Source organism: Catharus ustulatus, chromosome 1 (assembly GCF_009819885.2).
Source record: "Catharus ustulatus isolate bCatUst1 chromosome 1, bCatUst1.pri.v2, whole genome shotgun sequence".
Lineage (NCBI taxonomy): Eukaryota > Metazoa > Chordata > Aves > Passeriformes > Turdidae > Catharus > Catharus ustulatus.
Window position 1 is genome coordinate 73,524,293 of NC_046221.1, and position 26,723 is coordinate 73,551,015.

Consider the following 26,723-nt stretch of genomic DNA (forward strand, 5'->3'; position numbering starts at 1 on the left):
AGCGGCGGCCGGGCCCGGCCCCTCCTCCCGCGTCCGCCTCCTCCGCGCCGCGCTCGCTCCCGCTCCCGCCGCGGCAGCGCCGTCCCCGCCGGTCCCGCCGCGGCACGGGCAGCGGACGGGCGGCCCCGCGACCCCCGCGCCGCAGCACCCGCCCGAGGCGCTCGGCCCCTCGCCCGCTGGCCCTCCTCCGCCGGTGCAGCCCAAGCCATGCTGCTCCTGGCCGCCGCCTTCATCGTGGCCTTCGTCCTCCTCCTCTACATGGTGTCGCCGCTTATCAGCCCCAAGTCTCTGAAGCTGCCCGGCGCGCACGTCGTGGTGAGTGCGGCGCGCCTCGGGAAGGGCACGGGTCGGGGGTCCCCGGCGCCGTCCCGCTCCGGCGCGGGAGGAGGCAGCGGGCGGGCGCTGCCGCTCGGCCTCGGCCCCGGGGGAGGCGGGGGGAGGCTCCGGAGCCGCCCGCCCTGCGCAGGGAAGGGGAAGGAAGGAAGGAGGGAAGGAAGCCGCTTTCTCTGCTTTGTCCGAGGTGGGGGCGCAGGCTGCGGGCAGTGCCCCGCTGGAGCCCGGGGCATGGCTGCGGGAATCCCGCTGCAGGCGCGGGGAGAGCGGGAAGGCTCTCGGCGGGGAAGGGAGCTTGGGGCACCCGGAGCGGGGCTGGCGGCCGGGCAGCGCCGGCCTGGGGGTGCCCGCGGCTCCGAGAGGAATCGTGGACAGCTGGCGGTGGCACCCGGGCTGCCAAAAGACCGGGAGCCACAAGTCCCGGGTGATAAGGAAATGACCTGTCCCGATGGCTCTGACAACCGCTGTGTGTCCCGGTTGGCTTAAGGCGATGGTCTGAGTCACCATCTTCCAATCTCAGCGCTGGCTTTTTGAGACATTCCTTTTGTACTCTCTCAGCCACCGGTTACCTCGAGTTTTGTTTTCTTCTTTTCTTTTGGCATCTCCCAGGGTAGTGACGTGGTGTGTGTACACACGCATAAACCAAAGGCCAAATCTGTGATCCTCCTTGGTGTAAAGAACCAAGTCAGGTATGAGGAAGTGGAAAAACCAATACAAAGGAAGTGGTCAGATGACACTTGGGCGCTCTTTCTTCTTTAAGCACATAGATAGGGATGTCTTTGAGCAATATTTTGACAAGATGGTAGAAGGAAATCTTTGGAAGAGCACACTTATTGAAAGAGTCTATGAATAGTTGGGAAGAGTGGGACAAAAGAAAGGGGAATACTACCCAAGTGCTTTCAGAGGCATCACAAAATAGGGAATTTGGGCACACGATAACAAATTAGTTTAGTGGTTCGAAAGATTCAGGGTCGTAGAATGAGCTTTCTTAGTTTATCTCCAAATGTCCAGGGTGTGTTTTGTGCAGAGAAGCTGCAGTTTACTGTTTAAGTAAGTGAGTAGTTTTGGTTTGTTTTTTTCATTATTATTTTTTGGAGTTCCTCTTTGGAGGATGGAGCTGTCCTCAGAATGATTAAGAGGTTTCTAAGTTGCAACAGTGCCACTGTTACTCCCAAATTGCTTTATGCAGTAGGTGTTAACTTGGGTGCTGTAACTGGCTTTACAGCATCATATTCTGTGTTAGGTGTGTTCAAGGTTGCATTAAGGTTCTTGGGTTATGGCTCTTTCCGTGAAGGAGTAATGATTATTAAGGCAAAGGTGAAGGAGACTTACCAGCCTTCTGTGGCTTTTATGAAAAAATAGAATAGCAAACATTAACAGTTAAATGGATTTTGGTTGGTTGGTTTTATTTATGTATACATGCAGTGATCAGATGGAGTTTTGTTCGTTCTGTATAGTGATTAAACTGTTTAAAAGCCACTGTGCTGGCTTTTCTAATCAGAATGGTTCATTTGAACAAGTTCACGTTTAAAGTGATGAGACTGTTCCTGTTGGAGAAGCCTCCCTGCAACTATTGCTGCTAATTAGCAGTGTAAGCTCAATTTGGTACAAGTGGAAGTCTGAACAACAGTATTCCTGCAAGTCCTGTAAAATTAGGAGTTAAACTAGAAAACTAACTGTATGAATATAGTGATGAAGATAAAGGCTGTAAGATATCCAACTGGATGATACAAATAAAAATCTGCAAACAAACAGTTTTATTATTGTGACCACTTGTAGAACTACTTGTTTTATTTTAACTTCAGTTATGCTCCTAAAGTGTTTATGCAAACTAATGAAATATGGAGCATTTGGAGGTCACTAGTTCTTAGACGGGTAGGTGCTGTTAATAATGCTGGACACTTGTACCTGTGGATTTCCAATTCCCTAATATCATGCATAAGGAAAAGTATTGGATGATGGTAATATAAATCAGAAATACTATTTAAGAAGATTTTCTATGTTGTGTGTGTAAAGTGAATTCTTTACTAATATGCTGGGAGTGAACATTCTCTGCTACTGAAATGACTTCATGAAAATATTTAAAGACCATAATATTATGTAAGGGCTTCTTTGAACTATTCTCACAGAAAAAAAAGATCAAAATCTGTTTAAGTATTGGGCCTCAGTTAAACTCACTATTGAAATAAATAAAAGAAAAATGACCTGCAAATTGTCTATATAGCTGGTTGAGCCCTTTAAAGAGGGCAAGTGATTGTTATTGCACATTATATTTTTTCAAAATATATGTGAATAAAGTGCTTTACTGAAGCAGAAAAAGTCACTCTTCCCTAGAACCATTTCTTTCTAGGGGTCTGTTGAAAGTATAATGAAGGTAGATCTGCTACATTTCTGAAGAAAGGTCATTGGGCAATTTAAGAGGCTGTTACATACCAGTTATTGAATTTTAAACTTAAGTCAGTGTTCTTTTCACTTTTAATCCTTCAGAAAAAGTATTTCTCTTTACTCCTAGCAGTTGTGGTTAGGAGATGTCTGAGTTTCGGCTAAATAACTTATTCTGGCTGCCATTTGGGATAGGAATTTGAAGCAGAAATCGTAGGGTTTTTTTTTTTTCTTTGTCCTCTCCCTCAGTCATTTGTGTGATGGAAGCCCTTGCTGTGTTAGGCGAGAAATGGTTTCTGGAGAAATCATAGAATTATAAGAGTCTCTTTTTCTTAGAAAAGAATAGGAGTGCTATTCAGAGTGAGAGTCTAGAGAACTCCAAATTACTCATCATCTAATCTTGTGGGTTCCTCACCTCCCCCCCCAGTCCTTATCTGATATGTATTTTCTTTACCCCAGCTAGCACTATTAAATGGTAAGGACTTTCTCTGCTCTTTACTTGGCTCAGGCATTAGGCTTAGCTTATTTTAAACAAAATGCTTCTTAGATGCTTGATACTTATTACTTCTTGCATGGCTAGGAAAACATTCTCAAAGAAAGGGTGTAAAAGTTATTTTTGTGCTGTAGAGATGCTGCTTCATGTGCTAAACTCCTTTATGCTTTGAGATTCAGAAGGCAGTTTTACACATTTCTTATTTTGCCATTGGCTTTATCTCTCTCCTTTGGTCTCAGGCTACAAACATGTCACTGATTCTGTGAGAATAAGCTAGTGTTTTGGTAGCTGGCTGTAACAGTAGACAGGAATATGAAAATAGGCTAAGGCAGTCACCACTGCTGCATTTGCATTGAGCTCACTCAGACCACATTTAAGTGCCCTTTTTCAGGGATGTTACACCTGCTCTATACATGTTCTCTCAAGTTTTCTCTACAAAAGTTCTTGAGTGATGTTTTAAAACTCCTTGCTGAAATATTGATGCTAATCCTCTCCCCTTGTTTCAACCTTAATCTTTCTAAAACCAAGTTGAATTTCTGAGAAAAACTCAAACCCCTGAGGTCTCAGTGTTATGAATTCAGTTTATCAAAGTTTGGATTAGCGATGGCAGGAAATGGAAATATGTTATTTGCTTGAGACTGCCTCCCATTTGGTTTGACCAGGGCCATTTTTCATGTGGCTATAGTTCAGGATGATCATGCCAAACCCTCCTGCACTCCTGTGCAGAACCTGGCCTCGTAGCTGTGGTTGGCTTTTTAAGGAAAGCCAATCTTGGTATCTCAGCACCATCACCTCGGTGTTGGGAGTGATAAGATCTGTGGTTTGCACACATCTGAGTGGTTCAGCAAGAGGTCATTTTGAGTCTAGTCAGGCGTGCTAACCACTTAGAGCAGATTAAAGGCATGTTCTGTTTCAGTAGAACCGTCTATCAGAGCACTGCCTAAAAGCATGAAGCAAGCTTGCATCCAATTCTAAGTGAAAGTTATTAAGTTCTATTGGAGATACCATATCAAGTCTTGATTTTGATAATTTCTGATGACACTTCAGTGAGTTTGGACTATCTCATCAATTGCCAGTATCTTAAATTCAAAGCTCTAAGTGATCAATTCTCAGTACTTCACCCCACTGTTTCCACTTATAAGGGGAAATAAATCCTGTGTTTCTTTAAAATTCAACTCTGTTTTCAAGGACCATAGCTCAAGAAGTTGGAGCCAGACACTTGTTGGAATACCTAGTTTGGTACCTGTTCTTTATAAGCGTAGAAATAGCTCAGTAACACTTCTCAAAGGCTGGTAATACTGCATTCTGAACATCTGAATAAATACTAAGTTTTAATTGTGCCTTTTTGTCAAAATACCAGTTGGTGATTTGGGCTGCAGTGGCCAGATTTTTGTTTTTGGTAACTCTTCGAAGGTTGAGTTACAGTAAAATTTTAAAAGGGGATGGGTTGCAATTCAAATGTCTAGAATTAACGAAATGCAGTAGCAGTGTAGAACCATTGGCCACAAGGGTAAGTCATTGTAATGATGTTGCCTTTAACTGAGTAGGTGTGTGCTCTTCTGTTAGTTGTGAGCACGTGTTAGGAACTTACATACCTAACAGACCTCATAGATTTGCTTAGGTGAACTTCATTACAGCAGAAAGCAAACTTTTCACTGGTGTTGGGGGTTTGGTTTCTTTTTGGTTTTACATTAGCAGTCATGGTGAATGCTCCTGAAAGATGTATAACAACGTCCCATGTGATTCTAGCAGACTCCTACCTAAATGCTAAAGTTCGTAGCTGATTGATATTGTACCTTATCATCAACCAATCTGACATGAGCTCTATCCGATGTTCTTAAGTGTGACTGTAAATAAAAACTTCCTTTTTCTGTTCCTTGCATGATTTCAAATATTGTCTTTCTGAAATGAGTGTTAGTGTTGTTTGACAAGCTGGAGGTTTGGTGCCAATACCTTGACCTGCAGAGAATTCTTCTAGTGCTGGTGTAGTTGATCCAACCCTGATAGTCATCAGTTTGTGCTGGTAATCAGCTGTCTCGCCAAAAATTGGAATTGGAGCAGTCTTCCATGCCCATTGGTTAGTGCTGGTGTACCTGCTGCTGACCTATAGAAGCATCTCACACATACTGTAGATCTGAGATCTGCCTGAATGTATCAAACTATTTTAATATTTTCAGATATGTATTGAAATAAAATTAGTTAAATTAGTTGTGTGGTTCTGCTGAAGTTCCAAATTAATAATTAACACTTGCACTCCTATGGGCTTACTTACTTTGAAAGCCATAATTGTTCATTCATGATACTACAGACAGTGTTTTGTGTTTCTAGAACAGGACACACATCTTGGAGTTATCCTCACAGGTTTGGGTAGTGTGAAGCTGATCTTGCAGAGTCAGTTAGAAGTTAATCTGAAGCAGTTCTCTCTAATAACAGAGGAAGCCTAAAGAGCTGAAATTAGTCTTTGTGGGTGCTACACCCATTCTTGACCCATTTGTGGCTTAAGATGAACCTGTCAGAAACTGTGGATTGTGTTGTAAATCTTTGCTGGGATTATTTTATTTGCACTAAGCTGTTTTTGAAGGCTAGTGGTAAAATACTCAAATGAAAGAAGAGTTTAGTGACTCATGGGAATGTACTTCTGACTCTTCTGACTTTACTGCCTCCGGGAGTGGAAAGAATTTTGAGGATAATGCATCTCTGAAAACAAAACTCAGACATTGCCTAATGAGGAGACAACACAAGGCTTTTGATAGGATGTGTAGTTAGAGATTGGGATCCTTGCTGTTGCAGTAATTAACTCAATGCCTCCATTTTCTTAAAATGGAAGAGGTAACCATTTGCTGGAGTCTTTGGAAAGGTTTTGATAAAGAGCAAAAGGTGATGCTTTCTGAAGAAATCTGAATTTCATGTTCTTCCAGTTCTTCTGAGTTCATTTAATCATTGTGTTTTTCTTTAAAATAATTGCTTCTAGATATGTTGTTCCAATATTTTCTCAATATTGCTACTTCTATGCTGTTTAAGGAAAATTCAGATAACTTGGGTATGTAAGGAAGATACCAGTGTCCTAGAACGGAAGGCACATGCACACTGAGACTGATCCAAGTCACCTAAAGATGTCAGGCAGACATTTTTCTTTTAGTCAAAAAGAGAGGTCAGGATTGCCATCTACATCGTGTTCTACAGGCAGTTCATAAGTAGGTTTATTGAAGGTAGTGAGAGAGACCTTCACCTGTGTGTTGGTATGATTTGTCAGGGTACATTCCTGCAGCGTATAATGCAGGACTGTAGCCATCAACCTGTATTTGTCTAATATTAGTGAAATATTAACTTCCTGTTTGCATATAAGACTATCCAGGTGTTACAACTTGGAGGAAGAAGAAGAGGTTATGGAAGCTTCAGTGCTGGCATCCCCACTAAATTGAAATAGCAGGATGGAATGGGGGCAGTTCAAAGTTCTGACTGGGGACTGAAAAATACACTACAAAGGGCCAGTTGTTAAATTATTGGGATTTTTTTCTTTTAATAAGAAAGAAGGCATTTTCTGTTTATGTTTACGTGATGACATCATCAGAAAACAATCTGCAATAGCTGGCTTTACAAGTAATTTCTGCTGTGGCCAAGTATGAAGGGGCAGTATGTAATGGCACTATCATGACCTTAACAGTGATTTCAGACTTTTAGCAACATGCTTTAAGAAATGTCCTGCAGAACATGGGAGTGGTCTTAAGTGTGCCTAACAACAGAAACAACCAAAAATTACCACTGAGGTAAAACTGGTTTTAGGGTAGAAACAAAGGCTCATTGATCTGTTCAGATGTTATGTTTCATTCATGCTCCATAAGTAAGATAACTTTAGAGCATCTCCTGTGTTTGTATCTCATCGGGTGATATTTTAACCTCAGTATGTTTTTAGAAATTTCATGTGGTTTGACTCATACATGTGTGAGAAAGGATAAGAATAGTGGACTAACACTGATATTTTCAAATAACTTTTAGGTTACTGGAGGCTCCAGTGGAATTGGAAAATGTATTGCTATTGAATGCTATAAGCAAGGTGCTTTCATAACACTGATTGCAAGGGATGAGGTAAGTGTATGTGTAATTTTATGGGCTAAAATCTTCACAAAATCTGTATAGGTGGGGAATAATTCTGGGATTGATGATTATTCATACTTCTTCAGTGTATATTTTAAGGGGACCCTAAGCATTCCAAATTAATGCATTTGAATAGCAGAGGTGGCTGCCTTTTTAAGAAACATAGCCCAACATGGAATTTGTGATTAGCTTGCCTTAAAATTTTTGCCAGTGCTATTGCTTTTGTTATTGGCATTTATTATATTATTGTCTAGATCTGTGCCAGAACACAAAATCAGGAAAACCCCTGTATTGGTTAAAACTGTAGAATTTGCCTACAGTAAGTGACATGTGGGAGTTTAATAATTTCTAAAATTGACAAACTATACTGGTGTCTAATCAGCATGGTATCATATCTTTTACTAATGAAAAACTCTTCATCAAGACAGCTTTGTAATAAAAAACACTACTTTGTTGTTTTGTTGTTGTTGTTTTTTAACTAAGAGGTATTCAGAATTTAATTTGAATTACTATGTTTTCATAACAGGCTGTTGTTTTATTTGTTGCAGAAAACCTAATTATTCTGGAAACAAAAACACTTAGTTTTTGAGGGGTGCTCAGTCTCAGCTGATTTGATAATTTACTTGCACTTGAGAACTTACTTTACATAATCTTGAATGTAGTCAGAATTAAGAGAATTTTTCTTGAAAGCATTATTGCACTTTGAATTTACCAAATTTTTGGGATTTGATAATTTCATTCCAGTGATCGTTCTGCAGGAAGGTTTATGTAATATCACATAAATATAAAATAGACCCAAAGAATCAATACCTACAGTCTTAGGTGCTCTCTGTAGCATGAAACAAAAGCATTAAATCTATAGAAGTCATTACTGGCTTTAGAACACCAAGTGAAAAACAGAGAAGTGACTTCTTGATAAATTTAATGGTTTTGTATCTTTGTGAGTCTTCAAAATGATGGTAAAATACTGTAACTGGTTGAGGAAAACTTAGGGGAGGCTTTAAGGGATGTTTTTAAGCCTTATTGAAATACTGAGGACAAATAGCGCTCTCAGAACTACGTTTCAGTTGTCTTTGTGTCCATTTCAGAACAAGCTGTTGCAGACGAAGAAGGAAATCGAAAAGTACTCTGTTAATGACAAGCAGGTAAGGTCACTGCCAAGAGGGGCTGTTGTGTGTTTTGTTTAAGACAGTGCCTACAACACAGTTCACTGGTCCTGTCTTTAAAACAAAGCTGTTTGACAAAACTGAGTGAGGACTCAGTATTTGGATTCAGGAGTACCAGTCTGTTTACATGAGATGTTCTGAGCTTTTGCTATATTTGATGTTGCCTAGCTAGTGCATTAGCTTGCTTTTCTTAGAAAAAGATGTCTTCATCTGTAGGTGTAGAATGCTTTTTTGGATAGCTGCAATTTACTGTCACGTGATAAGCACTTTATTCTTTCAAATGAAGTGGAAGAACCAATTTTTTGTTGCTCAAATACTGTTTTTTGCAATTCATAAATACAGCATCTGTCTTGGGAAAGAATTTTAGTTGCTTATTCCCAGGTTTATTTCACTACATCATACTTTTGTTCCTTTTTCTGACTAAGTACTGTACCAGCTACACAAGTGAATTTCTGAGACTTGTAAACAGAGAAGCTGCTTTGCTGGGTAGGTAATGCACTAGTGCATGAAGGCAGTGGTTTAGAGCTTGGAGAAGTACTAACTTAGAATAGCTAAGCTTGCTGTATTCAAAACAGCCTTAAGACGAAATATTAAAATAATTTTTTCTTACTACTAATAATAAAGGAGAGAGGGTAAATAGTACTGATTACTGACTATTAATGTCTTTGACTTCCTTGTGTTTCAGAACTTTGTTGATCATGCAAGTAGCTTGGTAACTAAGTTCCTTTCATGATCACAAATAGAAGCAATTTATTTGTCCATAATTTTTGGGGGGCTCTCAATCCTAGCTGATTTGATAATTTACTTACACTTGAGAACTTATTTTAAAACTCTCAAGAACTTTATAGATTTGAATTGATAAATTAGATATTCTGTTGAAAAGAAACAATAAAAAAAAGCTGAATATTTCCAGGCAAAAATGTTAGTATAGTAGCTGATACAAAATTTTTTAATATCTCCATTTATAAGATATGATTCTGTCTTTGCTTCCTTATACTTTTGTCAAATGGCTCAAACTGGGTTGTTTTTTTTTCTGTGCATGCTGCCTTACTCAGACCAACTTTGTTTGAAAAACCTAAGCCATTAGAGGTGAGGAAAAGCTGCATTTTGCCCATTAAAAAAAATAAATCCTGATAACCATTTTCTTTTAGCTGCTCTAGCAGTTTTCCAAGCTTAGTATTACAGTTAATCCCTTGTCAAACACTGTGTCAGGATGTTCTTGTTAAAATCTGTCCTAGCTTGATAGATGCTGACTTTTAAAAAGACTATTATTCGGTGCATGTACCTGGGAGTTTCAGTGAAAATCTCCAAAAGCACCTTCAAGGCTGAGCAAGCTCCAGTGTGGACTGACTAGGACTTTTTTTGCAGAAGCAGTTTCAGGCTTGTAGACTGGTTAAGGCAGCAGGTGATGGGCGGGCTGGCTTCTCTGTAGCTGTTGTAGGGTTGTGGACATGGTCTCTGGGAAGCCTGACTGATCTGAATGGAAAGAACAGAACTGGAAATGACAGGGAGTCTGAGCACAGCTGGCAGTGGAACAAGAGATCAAAAGCTGTTAAGTGACAGTAGATGAACAGGGAAACTGTACAAAAGGATTATTGAAAGACTGTAGAGAAAGGTAATGTATGTAGATAACATACACAAACTGTTACCTTTACTTACCATGATCTCAGAATCATGGAATGGTTTGGACTGGAAGCCACCCTAAAGATTGTCTAGTTCCAATTCTCCTGCTCTTGACAGGGACACTTTCCATCAGACCCAACTGCTCAGAGCCCCATCCAACCTGGTCTTTTGAACACTTTCAGGGTGAGGCATCCACAGCTTCTCCCAGTAAAGAATTTCTACCTAATATCTGATCTAAACCTACTTTCACTTTAAAGCCATTTTCCCTTGTCCCATCATTACATGCCCCTCTTCAGCTTTCTTGTAGGGCCTCTTTAGTACTGTGAGGCAGCTGTAAGGTTTCCCGGAAGCCTTTTCCATGCTGCACAACCCCTCTCTCAGCCTGTCTTCATAAGAGGGGCACTTCAGCCCTCTGGTCATTTCTGTGGCCTCCTTTGGACTCACTCCAGCAGGTCCATGTCCTTCCTGTGCTGGGGCCCCGGAGCTGGATGCAGTGTTCCAGGTGGATCTCACCAGAGCAGAGGGGCAGAATCCCCTCCCTGGCCCTGCTGGCCATGCTGCCTTGGATACAGCCTAGGACACGTTTGGTTGGCTTTCTGGGCTGTGAGTGCACATGGCTGGGTCACATCCAGCCTCTCATCCACCAGCAGCCCCCAGCCCTTCTCAGCAGGACTGCTGCTAATCTCCCAGCCTGCATTAATGGGGGGAGGAGATTGTCCCCAATCCAGGCGCAGTACCTTGTACCTGGTCTTGTTGAACTTTCATGAGATTCCCAAGGGCCTGCTTCTCAAGCTTGTCCAGGTTCCTCAGGAGAGATTACTTTTTACTTGGGCATGTGCATTCGCTGTTCAGCTCTTGGATACATACTTGAAACCAAGTTGCATTGACAACCAGAGTTTCACCTTTGCCTGTGATTTAGGGTGCTGGTGGTGCAGCCTCTATGGGTGTTGGTGTGCGCTGGAGAAAAATCCTTACCCTTAGAGTTTTTTTTCCAGTATTTTAAAAATCCTTTTTCTAATCTAGAATATTCTCAGTTACTTTATTCGGGGTTGAGTTGATCTTTTATTGGGGAAAACATCATTAATGATCCAACACCACGCAATATTTAGATCAAAATGTAATGAGCAGGACTGGGAATAAAACTACTTCTGGTAGCATATTCTGTGTCCTAGATGTGAATCTATGGTCCGTATTTTGGAGTAAAGGTAATTAGTATATGGTGGCAGGAGGAATGAATGATAATAGAAGCAAAGAAGTGAATTGTAAAATGGGATAGTAGTCAGTAAAAGCTGTGGGAGTTCCCGAGTGTGTTATTCACAGTGTAACTAATCTATGCAATCTGTTAAATTAAAAAATTGCTCCAATTTTTATAGACAACTGTGGTTTACTTCATCTGCTCACTGATCTTGGCAAAGACAAATGATAATTCGGTGTTGTTTGCATTCAGCTGCCGTTTTATTCTTAAACTTATGAAAAAGATAAATGTTTCCAAAATGTAACAAATGCCTTAAGGGGATTCCTGCCAATAACTTGTGCCACAAGTTTACTCTGCTGTCCAACTACACACAGTGCTGGGAGGCAGGAATAGCCAACCTGCTGTTCAGGAATGGCAGGCAGATTCTGTTTATGCAGCTAAGAAGGGTCACAGTCCGACCAGGGGCAGGACTGACGAATCACTGGCTGCCAAAGCAGTTAGTTACACTGTGGTGAGCCTTTTTTGTGTGTGTATGTTTGCCCACGTGCTCCATGATCAGTGGTCATGAGCATACTTGTTACAAACTACTGATAACTTTGTTTTATTTCATCTCTGACTTTTAAATTAATTGACCAAAGTAATAGAAAGGATGGAAGCTGGAGCAAGAATACAGGAATCCCTCCTATTATTGCAATAGGGGATGGCTTTTCTGTTCAAGATGAGAAATCACCCCAGAGCTCTGTTGACAGCTTAGCAAAGAGAGTAGCTTGTTTGTCAGTACCTGGTGTTTGGAAGTGGCAGCCCAAAAGAAACTGTGCTTTCTTTGACCAGAAGTTGATTTCTAGGCTTGAAAACCTAGATTCTGAGACCATCTTGCTGAAAGGTGTCAGTAACTTTCAAGGAAAACAGGGCCTAACTTTTAGGTGCAAGAAAATCATATCATTATCATCTGTTTTCCTTCATCCTACCTGCCCACCCCTGCCCTCTGCTTCTTTCTTTCCTGGTTATTTTAATTTTTCTGTATCTTTCAAACAAAACCCCTTAATGTCTGATTTTCAGACAAAGAGTAAATATGTCCACGTGCCTTCACTTTTTAAAATATTTATGACACTGTGCAATGAGTCAGTTACTCATAGAATTTTTATTTTCACTTTGTTCTTGAGATGTCCCAATTAAATATTATGCAACTAGGTTTACTACTATTATTTTAAAAAAATGAAATAAGGAGGTAGTGTGCATTGCAGGTGCTAAAATTGATGGGGTTTTAACACTTGCTGTCTAAATTTTGGAACAGATTTTTTTGCAGTGCTGGTGCTGCTCTTTCAGGGTAACACTGCAACCATGCTATGAGGTGGAAAAAACCATTTTTCTTTAAAGATGAGCCTAAACCATACAAATGATTTGATTTATGTTTAAAAGTTAAAAGTTTATGAAAGCTAAATATTATCACTGGGGAATTTTGATTGTTGTAGTTAAAATAGCTTTTACTAAACTTCGTGTAAATAACTTGGTCAATAGAGCGTCTTTGTACAGTAAATTGTACTTTGCACATAAGCCTCTACTTTGAAGATCATGAGGTGCTTATTTTTTCTTAATGTAATCTTTATTATACTAGAATCTGTGTGTGAGGGGAAGGAGCTTGGAGGTAGCAGAAATTGCTTTCTCCAGTGTGGAAGAAGTGCAGAATATCTTGTCAAAAATACTTTTTTTGTGGAAAAGATGACATTGGACTTGTTTCATTTTCAAAGGCTCTAAGTCAACAATTATTGGTCTTAGTGTGTTGTGAAAATGTGGTTTCACTTTTCTTTTCTAGGTTGTACTTTGTATTTCGGTTGATGTGTCTAAAGACTACGAACAGGTGGAGAATGTTCTAAAACAGGTGAGAAAATAACTGATTCACCTACATATCTTAAGAAACTTATCTCTGTGTGTTGTATTTCTGTTGGAAATAGTTTCTTATTCGGTATGGTGATCTAGGAAGGTTTTTGCCTCATAAGGAATATTTTAACCTCTCCCCTCTTCCAGGCTCAGGAGAAGTTGGGGCCAGTTGACATGCTTGTAAACTGTGCAGGAACGTCAGTTACAGGAAAATTTGAGGATATTGAAGTGAATTCTTTTGAAGTGAGTGAACATACTTTTTTATTTCATCATATGATAATTTCTTATTTAACCATTTTAACAATTAGACTGCATTCCTGTGTCTGCAGACTTGAACAGTGTTACACTTGACTTGTGCTAGCTTTCAGAATTTCTTCAGATTTGCAAGGGTTGCCTCATAACTTTTCCCCTAACGTTTCAGATTGGTTAATTTTTTTTTCTGTTGAAGATTTTTCAAAAATATTTTTAACCTGTTGAAGAAAAATGCAGCTGTTATCAGTGTTCAGTTCTGAGATGCATGAATTGTTTCAGCTTGAGAAGCTGCTGCTCTGATGAAAAGACAGAAAAGCAACCCCAAAACACTTGTATTTTGGTTATTTTTTGTCTGCAGCCCTGAGGCCTCCATTCATCTGCAGATAATGCTAAATCATCTGAAAATACTAAATGGACATCATTTTATATAATAAATCTGAATCATCCATTTTATTGCTTGTATAGGCTATCAGTTGTGTTTTACATCTTGTAGAGAATGAAATTAAAGACTTCCCTTTATCCTGGCAAAGAGGAAAATCTCTGAAACGTGTAAATACATAGCATTTTTCCTGTTTCCTGTTTTAGAAAGCTCTTTAAACTTTCAGTATGTTTTCATGCATCATGCATAAATGGATTGCTTCCTGGAGGCTGTTCAGGTTAGATTCTCCCTGAAATATTTTTATTTTTTCCTTCAAGACCATATGGTTCACAGTATTATCAGTATCCTGGATGCTATTAAGACTTACAGGATTTCTTTTGGCTTGGAGTAAGATTTTTAGTTATAAAACAGTTTATGAAGCTGTAGAATAGAAAACAGTTGTTTCTTTTCCAGAACAGATCTGGTGAACTTGATTGTTAAAGCAGACTGAAGTAGGGTTTTTTTGATAAATAAAACCAAACAGCTGAAGAATTCTGGATCTGTGGTTCAAATACTCAAAAATTAATGTTGTTTGTGCAGAGATTAATGGCAGTCAATTACCTGGGTAGTGTTTACCCGAGCCGAGCAGTAATCGCTACCATGAAGGAACGCAGAATGGGAAGGATTGTATTTGTATCATCTCAGGCTGGGCAATTAGGCCTGTTTGGATATACAGCTTATTCTCCAACAAAATTTGCTCTTCGAGGGTTGGCTGAAGCCCTGCAAATGGAGGTATGTGTGCAACAATTTTAAATAATTTTTGTTATAAACAATTTCGTTTTAGCTGTCAGCACAGGACATTTTCATTTAAATAGATGGCGGGGATGAGGTTTGTATTGTGCAGCATTGCTAAAATCTGTTTGTTATTTGCCCTCATTTGGCAGCAGTACAATCCTATTGCTCTGCATGGGTTGCAGAAACTAACCTGATTTCAGTTGCATAAGATGGAATAGATTGAATCTGTTCCTAAAACTGAGTATGACCATATGTGCGGACATTTTTTTAATCTTTTATTTTAATTAAAAGGACTAGATTTTTAAGACTTTTGATTAAAAGCCTTCTTCAGGGTTCTAAGTGCAATATAGAAGATATCATATAGATGCATGAGACAGGCCAATGATTGCCAGTTTGTTTGAGAGTTCACGGTAAGTGGCATGTGAACCATAAGAAACTGTAAAACTTCTAAGCTAGAATTTGAGGATTGTCCACCAAAGAAAAATTTGGTTTGCAGTGACTCAGTCTTCTGTATTTTGATATATATGAGCTTTTTATCCTGCAGTGATCTAATCTTAAGACCTAAACCAAACACTATTTTCATTATTCAGTGGAACAGGGTGGGTAAGTACATTGTAGTGAGACAGATAAAACTAATTTGAAAATTACTTTTGTCATTTTTGTGTCAAGAATGGATATTTGAGAAATTAAGTGTTTATACATAATGCCTATGTTTGGTTCTAGACCCTTGCATGGTCCCTATTGTATGTCTTGATTAGGATAAGAATGTTGGGTAAAACTGCCTCTAATCATTTCTGCTCTGCCAAATAGAACAGTGTGAGTGCAGGGTTTTTTTCAGACTGGTGACTGATACTTCTGTGAAGACAGGATTATTCAAGACTAAAAGTAGGGTGTTTATGGGCATGTGATGTGGTATATCAGTAAGTGTTTTCAATACAGAAGGTTTCATAATGTAAAACACTAAACATTTTTATTTATAACACTTTGCTTTATTGTAGCCCTCTGAATATTTTCATTAAAAGCTTTTTTTGTTACTTGTATTGGAGTACAGATTTGTATTGCAACAGTTTTTGAATAGTATTGCACTAAGTGATATATTTCTATGACACGTCCGTACAAATATATAACTAAATACAATCCTGGGTGTAAGACCTTCTGTTTTCCCTCATGTTTTCCCATTATTTTTTGTCTCCTTAGACTTTGATCTCTTGCAAGTTTATGCCATGGTTTGAAAAGCCTTGAGACCTGAGTATACCTCTTACAGATAACAAATTTGAATTTTACATTTTTGTTGGTTTTTTTCCCTCAGTGAAAGCCTTTTTAACCTTGTGTTTATAAATGTTGGGTGCTGGTTTTTGACAGTGGTTTAGTCTTTTAGAAATTGAAATTAGTAAAATTATAAACTACTTTAATGCTCTTCCTAAATGACTTGAAAACCAGTGAGATTCATCAAATAATTTGCAAAGTGTTTAGGGACTTGCACCACAACTACCTTTTACAAATCTTTGCTGTTTTGTTTCTCAGTTGACAAAACTGCAAGTCTTGAAATTGCTGAGTACTTAACCCTAGAAGGAATTTGAGTTCATGCTTACTGAACTTCTTAATTACAAGAGAAATGTATGAAATTATAAGGGATGCGTAAAGGCTGTCAGTATTAACAATTAACGCTTTTGTAAAACACAGGTAAAACCTTACAATGTCTACGTAACAGTGGCCTATCCTCCAGATACTGATACTCCTGGCTTTGCAGAAGAAAGTAAAACAAAGGTAAATTGTCCTTCAGTTTTTGAAATCAGTATATTTAAAGCATATTAAGATTTTAAGAAGTACTTTTAAACACTTAAATTTTACCAGTTTTGAACTACTTGGAGTTTTATAGCTTGTCAGGTAAATTTGTGTAGTTTCTTGTTCTGAGGCTTGAATACTTGCCTTTAAGAGCTGAAACGTTGTAGAGTATTCCTGCATGCAATCAGAATATTGGTGTGGGATGGTAAACTGTAAAATCACTGTTTGGATACTAAAGCTTAATTAACCAAAAATAATATTGCTATTTTGCATCTTTCATAATGTGTAGCTATTGTGATAGATGTGACAGATGAAAGTAAACCTCAGTTCCTTCAGTAGAGCCTGCAACTAAATCATATTGTATGAAAGCATGTAATGACCCAGTTCAGTAATGGCTGTTCTCTACTATTACAGTAGAAAGGAGACTCTGTCACACAGTGTTCATAGTGGAAATGACAGTATTGCTTTTCAGAAGGATTTGTCAGCAGCAGGAGGCCTTTTTCATTTGGATTACTTTAAAAGTGAAAGTTTTGACCTTTAGTCACCTCTTGTCATTTGCCATGTCCATCTATGTGAAGTATAATTCTAAAAATCACATTCAGGCCCCCTGTTCAGACTATAGCATCAGGTAACCAGAAAAAAAACTCTTTATTTTTTTATTTGCATACTGTGAGCTAGAAATCTGGTATCTGAAACTCTCATCTTTTCAACATGCACCATCACGTATAATTGGAAATTGAGTTTGAATTCCATTTTGTCTTTCACCCTTTGAATAGGAATCAGTAGGGATTGTATAACACAATTCTTACTTCACCATTTCTTGCTACAGATATTCTGTATTAAATGTGTACTCCCACACATCCACATAAAGTGCCAGAATTAGACATCTGCAGATACTTGTATAGCTTGCATATTCTCTAGGATTTTTTCCTTCATAATAGCCTGTTTCAGGGCACCAGCAGGCACCAAGAGAATGTACTGTTCATCTAAGATTTCTCTTTGAAAGAAATTCAGAGAGATTTATCTCATTTGTCAAAAAAGTCTTGTCTTTTAGGAGAGAATTATACTTTGTTTTAACCTACATGAGCTCTTTGGATTACTTGCTCCTAGCATGATACTGTACCTTAAATCTCTGCAATATTGTATTGCTCTGACATTTCACATTCTCATTTATTGTTGCATTTATTTAATGCTACGGAATTAATATTAATATTTAATATTTAGAACATATGCCTCTATCTTGCATCTCATTTTTCTCTGTAATAATTGAATATAGTAAAAGAAAACATGAGGAGCTAGGTTACAATTTTCCCGTGTTTAATCAGTAAACCTTCTGTTTGTTTTTTTTTGTTTGTTTGTTTGTTTTGGGTTTGTTTTGTTTTGTTTTTTTGTTTTTTGGAAGTTGCTGCCTCACAAATGACAGAGTCGTGCCCTGGCCAGCTGAGTAGCCAGATCAAACATTTAATGGCTGATTTCTGCCTGCCTTATTCCCAACGTATCATTAAATTTAGATGTTGCTCCTGATCAGCTGGTTTTTTTCCCCAGATTTAGAGTATTTGAATTATTGTTGATATCCCTATACCTCGTTCGGATTGTTTGATGCCCAGACTTTACTTTTGAGTTAGCTCAAAAGTAAATGAGGAGCTATGAAATGGAGATCTGATGAGCCGTATCACTGTAGGAATGCATGTAAAAGGTTTTTGTGTGTGATTTCTGCTGGCAAAAGCACTGATGTGATCCTGGCCACCTTTAAAATACACATACTAAAAAAAATAAAATTCAGTGCGTTTGTGTGATGAAATCAGAACTCATAATTCTGCAATATTGGGAAATAGGCCCTTTTCTGTGAAATTTAATTAGTGTAGTACTTTGAACTGATGATGAGAAACCTGTAGTTGCTCAACTTTTTCCTAGAAGTGTTCTTTTCAGTAATAATAATCCCAGAATTAAACTAGTCCCAGTATTAGAGTAGGCCTGAGAAAAAAAAAAGCAAGCTGTTTTATAGGATCTTAAAATATTTCAGGCCTATATTATACTTCATTTCTGGCAGAAAAACCATAAATGAACGAGTGTAAGTATTGAGGAAAAATAGTGTTTTGATAGCTTCTACTGAAAATAAAATACTTGAGGGAAAAACCTCACTTTCATAGTAGTAATAAACTATATACAAAAAAGTACTAGTCAAGGAAAAGTTATCATTTACCTTTGTAAAATTGAACTATAGTTTATGAATGTCCTTATACCTTTGTTTAAATGGGTGTTTTGAGTGACACTTGCTAGCAGTGATGTCATCCGTGGCAAAACACCCAAACCCAAAATTTGACCTTCATGTTTTTCTGTCCTGTGTGTTGTTAGTCAAACTTAAACTGGTGTTTTTCTATTAAAGCCCTTGGAGACAAAGCTGATTTCTGAAACCTCGTCTGTCTGCCAAGCAGAACAAGTTGCCAGAGTTATAGTGAAAGATGCCATAGTAAGTAAATTGTGTTTTTTGAGCATGTTTTGTGTTGAAGAGACTAGGACCACGTCATGCTTGCCTGAGACTGTAAAGTAATGGCTAAGCTAAATGCAAAATCGATTAACACAAAACAGTTCTCTTAGGTTAGTTTGAACAAGAGCTGTTTACTTTATTCTTCTTTTGCCACTGTGCCCACAAACGATTTTATACAGTCTCTCAGAAGTAGAAGGTATCTGAAGTTGTGCATAGACAGAACAAAATGATGCATCAGTATGATGCAATGTCTCAAAGATGGATTATGTCTGACTTGAAAGCACTAAACTCTATTGACTTTTTATATATTAAATACTCTTTGTCTAACCTCAAAAGCCTGTTGTACTCTCTTATTTTTCTTGAAGATGAGTTAATATAAAAATAATTTTACAGTAAAGGAAGGCAGTTGACCTTTTTTGGCTTTTAATATCTGAAGTATGTGATTTGTGAGTGATTAAAATACATAAAATGCTGTTCTTCGTTTATTGCCTTTCTGAGGATTTTTTTCTAATGTTTTGTGCTAGGGAATGCCTGCATGCTTAATAAAGCACCTCAGAATTGAAACATGAAATTTCATGATCATAAAGTACATCCATTGAATCCTAAAATCTGCAATTACTTTGCAGTTCCAAATACTCTTGATCTTCAACATGGTTTGCATCTACAGCAGGTGTTCAATTGTGAAGTCTTTACTGTGTTTTCACAAATACAGCACATAAACACAAAATTATGTCTGATTTTGTTTTAAAACCAAGTACTACTTCAATACAGTATTCTCCTCTGGTGATCAAGGAAAACTAATCTCCTCTCCTCTTAAGCATCTGGTATACCTATACCATACTTCCTACACTTTGGATCATATATTAGTTCAGACATGGTCTTTATGCACTCCAGCCATCAGCAGAGAGACTGAAATAGAAACGAGAAGGTGTACTCTCAGGTGTGTGTTGGGAAATAATCAGATCTAATAACCTCTACTGCTTTGCATAGATTCACCCCTAACCCTTATTCAGGAACTCCACCTTTTCCTTTTGCTTCCACATTCCATAGATTTAATTCCACACTATTTCAGAACGTCTGTTTTCTGGCATAAAGTCAAGTGGAAACAAATGAGCAAAGCCTGGGAGTAAGTGCTGTAGAGCTGCAATTTTACTGTTAAGTAATTAAAGTTGTTTGGTTGTTTGGGGTTTCTTCCTGGTGTCTTTTCTCCCCACTGAATTGCTTAGCAAGCTGTGTCTTTCAGTTAAAAATCCTTGAGGTGGGTGAAGGAAAGCCTGCTACCTAGTATTTGAAATACACCTCCTTACCAAATCTCATGTGATAAGCAAGCTAATTTTAACAAAAGGCAAGCTGTATTTGTCATACAATTACAGTAGTGGTTGGTGATCTGATAGAGTTAGGATATCATTCTGTTTCTGAAATAAGCTTATAGGTGTGAAGACTGTTGTGCATTTTCTGTACAAGTGAACATGCCTCAGGAAGAAATTTACAGCCTTTATATTTTGTAAAAATCAGCAGTAATTTAGCACACTTCTCTCTAAAGAGAAGTTAACTTCCATTTTTAGGTGAATGCCTTTTGGAAGGTTGCTTTATAGCCCAAAATATTTTTGAGCATTCTGTTTCTTAATGATGGCAATATTTTTTTACAATAAAATATTTATTGTTAGGGATGCCAGTTATCTGTGTCCATCAGGAGTAGCTGTTGAAATAAGACACATAATGATTTATCACAACTGAGTAAATTACTTTTTGTTTTCTTAATCCTTCCATCCAGCAAGGAAACTTCAACAGCTCAGTTGGATCAGATGGTTACATGCTGTCAATATTGACAAGTGGAATGTCACCAGTCACTTCTATCACTGAAGGTCTTCAGCAGGTAGGATTTGGGAAGTACCTATTGTCATAATTTCTGATAGTTTAAAATAATTTTTAGAATGCAGAATATTATGCAAACATGGATTATCTTTTCATCAAATGGCTGTTAATACCATGGCATTTGGGTTTAGGAAACTGCAGTAGTATTTTTAAGCTGAAACCACAAGTTGGTGAGCGAGCTAAGACTATTCCCTGCTACTCAGTTCTAAACTGTTGCATATTTAGCTGGATTTAATAAGTTTGTTTTCTGAAGATTAACATGTCTGCCTAGAACTGTTTTTTTTTTCTTCGAATGTTATGCTTCAATAATATGGTGCAATCCAGGGTCCAGAATGCATTGAAAACTGTTTCTCTCTGTTTCCAGGTTGTTTGCATGGGCATTTTTCGCATCATTGGCCTATTTTACCTAGGAAGTTTTGACAGCATAGTTCGTCGCTGCATGATGCAAAGGGAAAAATCTGAAAGTGCAGATAAAACTGAATAATCTTTACTTTGAGTGGAAAGAAGAATGTCAAGCGGTCCTGGACAGCTTGCTGCTTAAGTGGGACTCAGTTTTGCTCTTGAAGGATTTAGGCTGGAAGTACTTTAATGTGTGACAGAGGAGTCCCCTCAAAAGCTATGAAAGAAAAAACAAAAGTACAAATCCAGAAAATGCCAAACTATGCAAAAGTGTGAACGAGGATTAGATACCTTTTTTTTTTTTTGGTGATTTGAGTTGGAAAGAGTTTGGAGAGCTTGTAAGTGATCTGCAGAGTAGAATTGGAGAATGGGCTATGTGTGGTAATTCTGGACAAATACTTAAGTTTTCTCACTTTGGTGCTTATGGATGAAATAAGTACCATGACAGACTGGTCTGAAGTAGATTGAAGTCCCCTGAACAAGTTGGTACCTTTTGCTAACATTTTGGGACTACTTTTGATTCAGAATGTTAACTTTTCCTTTGGCCAATCTACAGATCCTTCTGTCAATGACAGCTTTCTTTATTCTGTCCAACACACGACTGTGGAAACCTGAAGATCGCAAATGTGTTTGTATGATCCAAGCTTTCTCGGTGTGGGAGTAATTAAAAAGTATGGTTTAATACATGCATACTTTCTAAAGGGAGATGAAGAACCCGTTCCCACAGAGAAATGCTGGGAGATGTGATTGGGTCTGTAGCTCTTCTGGCCTTTGAAGTATGTTGTGAACAAAAAAAAAAAAAAAAATCAAACCAGTTTCAAGTGTGTCATTTATGACTCAGCATTTTAAGCCATTGAAACAATGTACAATTTTTACAGATACTTAATCTGCCAGTTTTTGCTCTGGAAAGGAAAAGGTGGCTTAATGCTACTGTTATGCACATTAATTTCAAAGCTGCAAATGATGAGCCAAACCAGTAGTTGATGGTAGAATCAATTGTCATTAAAATGCCGGGCTCTTCCAGTAGCAGGAATGTAGCTTTTTAGGGCAGAGGGGTCAGGAGCGGGGAGAGGTGTGTGTCAGAATGGCCTTCCACACTGCATTTTGTCACTGCATGGAAAAGCTTTCACATGAGAAATTACATAAAATACTCTCCTTATATGACCCACTTCTAATTTGTTTCATTTACATTATATGAAACAAGGCTGCTCAATAACTGCTTCAGAATACACAGAACCCAGTGGTTGTTTCTAATAAATCTCGTTTAACACTGAAAAAGCTTGATGCATAACAATGATGTTTTAACGGTGCACTATGTATACAGTTTATTTAATGGACCACTATAGTAAGTGCCTTGTGAGCTGCTTTTTTTTTCAAAAGCTGCGTATTTTGTATTTGTTAGCACTGCTGTGTTTTCAATGTCATATTTCCATTTCCATTCAGTACTCTGAACCTAAAATTATGTGTAAAACTGGGCACTTTCACTTCTTTGAAAGTAATATTTAACAACCAAAATAGGCAAAATAGATTGCTTTTGTAAAGAGATTCTCTATATCTGTTAATGAAGAGGTATTTAATTAAACTGAGATTAAAAAAAAGAATAGGTGGTTAACTGGAAAACCTTAGAATGTAATTTATTGAGGCTGTTTTTTCCCTCTCTGAATTAGATTGATCACTTTTCAAATTTTCTTCACATAGACTAAACTTGCTTTAATACCTGGTTATAAATGTATTTTTTGGAGAGGATCACATTGGTACTCTCATTTTAAGTGGTGAAAATTTGTTAGATCACAAATATTGAGGCACTGTTGAATTCTTCACAAAGCCTGTGATTTAGGTCCTGCCTCCTGATTTTGTTTAGATATGTGAAGTTGTGCATGCCTATGATATATTACTAATTTTGAGAATATAGTGTATTCCTACATTTTTAAACAGCTTAGCTTCAGTGCAAAGAAATCTAGTGTGCATTTGTATTTCCTGTGCTGCTTAATGTGAATGACATAAAGGAGCATTTATCATAACACTCATTGTCACCATTGCTTAATTGTTTCTTAAAGCAACGTAACAATGCTATTCCTAGAATCATGGAATGGTCTGGGTTGGAAGACACCTTAAAGATCATCTCATTCAAACCCCCCTGCCATTGGCAGGGACACCTTCCACTAGACCAGGTTGCTCAAAGCTCCATCGAGCCTGGCCTTGGAACACTTCTTCAGACCCTATGATTTATGTTATTCTTGTTTTGATGCAAATCAGATACTCTTTTGACCACCTGGAAAAGATACCAAAATGGGTGAATTGGTTGTGTTGTAGTTTGAAAGAAACAATTATGTAAATTACTTGATCCCAGCCCAAGCTTGAAGGTCAGGACTTCAAACCAGTAAGCTTTTGGATACTTCAATTTTTAGATTCTCAGCTTGGAATGTTAAAGGGTTTGTGTTTAAAAAACGTGAACCGGAAGGTCAGAGCACACAACACTATGGCAGCTGGGGCTATAAAGCTTTTAGGTTGGACATCTTGGATCACCACTTACCTCCCAGTATTGACTGATAGAATTCAATGCAAGTGTCTGGATAAGTAAGACTGCCAGGTGAAAGTTATGGCCCTGATCTACAGACACTTCAGTTTTGCAGACCTGATTTTGCATAGTGTAAGTGAATGTATTGACAGTGACACTGTAGGTTGAACCCCTTGGCAAATGTGGAGATTGGAACAAGGTATGTTTTTTAAAGCAAGAAAAATAATCTTTTTCATTGTTCTAGTTTCTGCTGTTGCAAGTTAATGATGTTAATTTTAGCTGATAAACTTCTCAACTGTTTTACCGTCAAAACAAAGTAAATTGTCAACTACAGCAACCTTTGGTGTAAATTTTGTTTTCTTATGCACATTCTCTGTCTACCGATGTACTCATTTTAAGGTCCAATATAAAGTGAAGGAGACGCCTTGTAATCTTGTGGAAAAATATTTAGCAGTTGAAAAACTCTTGCCAGTTTAAATGTTACAAAACCTCTGCATCAAAATGTTTTAGCAGTGTATTAGATCCGTGAAGATCTTCAAATAGGCTTTATTTTCTACTTCTTGTCTAATTGTCATTAATTTAATCACTTGTGCCATATCAGTTGGTGTCTTGTCTCTTATTTTCTTGGTCAGCCTGTAAGGTTCAATTTAGGCTTTTATAGTCTTTTCCATTCCATGTAGTTTCTAATGACTGTTTGCTTTATATACAGATTTGTTATAATTTTACTTCTAGTTTACTTCACCAAGGTGTTCACGTGCAATTTAAATAGATTTAATATTTTAATAAGGAAGAAATATATAGGTGAATAAAGTTTATTTGCTGTGAAAAACTCTAGGCACTTTTAAATGGTAAAGATATATAGCGTTATTTGTAAAAAGAAACTTTGTGCTTATTGCGTCATCATTTTTTGTGCCAGAATTGTAAACTAGTTTTCATATTTTATATTTCTCAAAATAAATGGAGAATCGACAAAGCCTGTAACTCTTAACTTTTTTGAGAGGATAAAGGGCAATGGATAAAATCATTTGCAGAGCTTTGGTGTGTTGGGGTTTTTTTGTTTTGGGTTGTTTTTTTTTTTTTAGCCTGAGATTAGCTAGCAGGAGTCTCTTAACTTTTAGGACAGCAGAGGGGGCAACATGTCTTTCCATTTTTGCAGCTTAGGGCAGAGGTAAAAAAAAGGATGTTAAAAATTCGACTGATTATTCAGCAGACCCAGTATCATCAGAATATAATGAAAGTGAGATTAAATTGACAAACCCTGCCTTTGTTGCTGGAGGTACTGCCAGTGTGCAGCCAGTGCTTGTGCTCTCTGGAAGTGCTTGAGAATCCTGAGGAGCCAAGCAATGCTCATTCTTCCTAGTGGAAAACAATAGAAGTAATAGTTAGGGCAGATGTCTTTCTGTACCAGCACTGAGCATGCAGCTGTATAGAAAATCACTGTATTATGTTGGAGCTCTGTGACGGGAAGGGCTTGAGTGTGTAGCTTGCCCCCAGCATAATAGTGAGGGAAAAATAGTGACAAGATACTTATTCTCAAAGTAAATTCAAAATCTCAAATGTTCAATCTTTTAAAAAGACATTTGTATTAAATTATCAGAGAGACAAAATCAAAGATGGATTGAGGAAAGTATATGCTGTATAAAATGTGTTGTTGATGTTAATCTTTTAATTCCCCAACACTGAGTTTTGAAATGGGAGAATGCCATTTTGCAACTGGAGCTCCTGCTTTTTCCACTTCAGTACAAGTAGCAGACCAAACTAGATTTCTCCTCAATCTTTTTCGTAATTTAACCTTGTAAGTGAACTAAGATTCTCTTGTAGTTCATTTAATTGGTTTTCTTTCCTGTCCAGCCAGTACCAGGCACGCTGTAGAGTAGGTGTGTGCATGATTGCCTGTCAAAAGCTGGTAGCAAAAACCTTATGAAGTAATTTCCTTTCCTCTGTCACTGGAGGGGGACTTCAAATGAGGTGTCTGTCTTGCCATGCCTCTCATCCTCTCTTTTACTACTTTCAACCTAAGTTGCTCTAAATTGGTGGGAAAGGTCGAGCGTGGGTGATGGTCTGCGGTGGAGGGAGATAATGCTGGTAAGCTTTTGGATGAAACTTGCACTGAAGGAAGTGGAAAGTGCAAATACTTTTTTTTTTTTTTAACCCAAAAGATGCATATCTAATTTTTGGAGGGGGGGATGGGGTAGAATCTAATTTGATGTGGGAGATTAATTTCATAGAATTAATTGGGAAGGTTTGCTGCTTGGGAAAACCTTGATGAATATAATACTAAGTCTCGTCTGTGGTAGAATACTGCCAATCCAGTCTGAAATTTCTTTAAGTTGAAAACAAGTTTGTTTTCAGCTTGGAGGGGAATCCCCATGTAAATTTTAAACCTTTCCAGTTCTAATTCTGAAGTTGATTCTGTAGTCATGCTGCTAGAGCAATGTAAATAAATGTAACAGGTGAGAACAAAACGTACATGACTAACACAATCATGCTTCCAAGCACCAAGAATCAACTCCCTTGACCAAAAAAAGGTGTTAAATCTGTAAAGATATCAACTATAAATAATGTATATAAAATTAAGTCTAAAATTGAATTTTTAATGTCATAGGTTACTTGTAGCTGAGGGGAACAGCCTTTTCAAAGCTAACAGGTGCTTCAAAGAAAGTTGTTAAACATTTACTCAAAAATGTGCTTTCTCCCTTTTTACTTTAAGAAATTTTAACAGGTGTAATAAAAATGTATGAATCAGAGATGGATGTTCCTGTTTGTCTAGAAGACTGTTTCAATTTCCTATTCCTTCATGCAGAAGTGGCCTGCTTTGCTCCTCTGCTGCTTCATCTGGGAAGTTGGTTTCCAATGCTTTTCCACACAGCAGAAAGACGGGGCATGGGCGGCACTGCCTCAGTTACAAGCACAGGTTGCTGTATTGCGAAAGGTGGCGAGACAGCTCAGCTCTTGGGAAGGCAAGACCCTATTGCCACACAGAAAAGTAGAGATGTCAAAGTGAGAGATATCCAGGGCTGGATGCAGCTGTTTGCCTCCTTCCAATCCAAACTGAGGGACCTATGGATCCTCACAAGAAGTGAAGATG

At 38.1% G+C, this 26,723-nt stretch overlaps 1 protein-coding gene across 1 annotated transcript; it reads left to right on the top strand.

The window, feature by feature from the left end:
- The first annotated feature begins 131 nt into the window (after positions 1-131).
- Positions 132-26,382, top strand: KDSR (3-ketodihydrosphingosine reductase). The gene is made up of 10 exons (XM_033070294.2): positions 132-315; positions 7,205-7,294; positions 8,392-8,448; positions 13,101-13,166; positions 13,313-13,408; positions 14,376-14,567; positions 16,254-16,337; positions 18,742-18,825; positions 20,618-20,719; positions 21,083-26,382. The coding sequence occupies exons 1-10, from the start codon at positions 208-210 to the stop codon at positions 21,200-21,202; spliced, it is 999 nt and encodes a 332-aa protein (XP_032926185.1). The 5' UTR covers positions 132-207; the 3' UTR covers positions 21,203-26,382.
- The last annotated feature ends 341 nt before the right edge of the window (positions 26,383-26,723 follow it).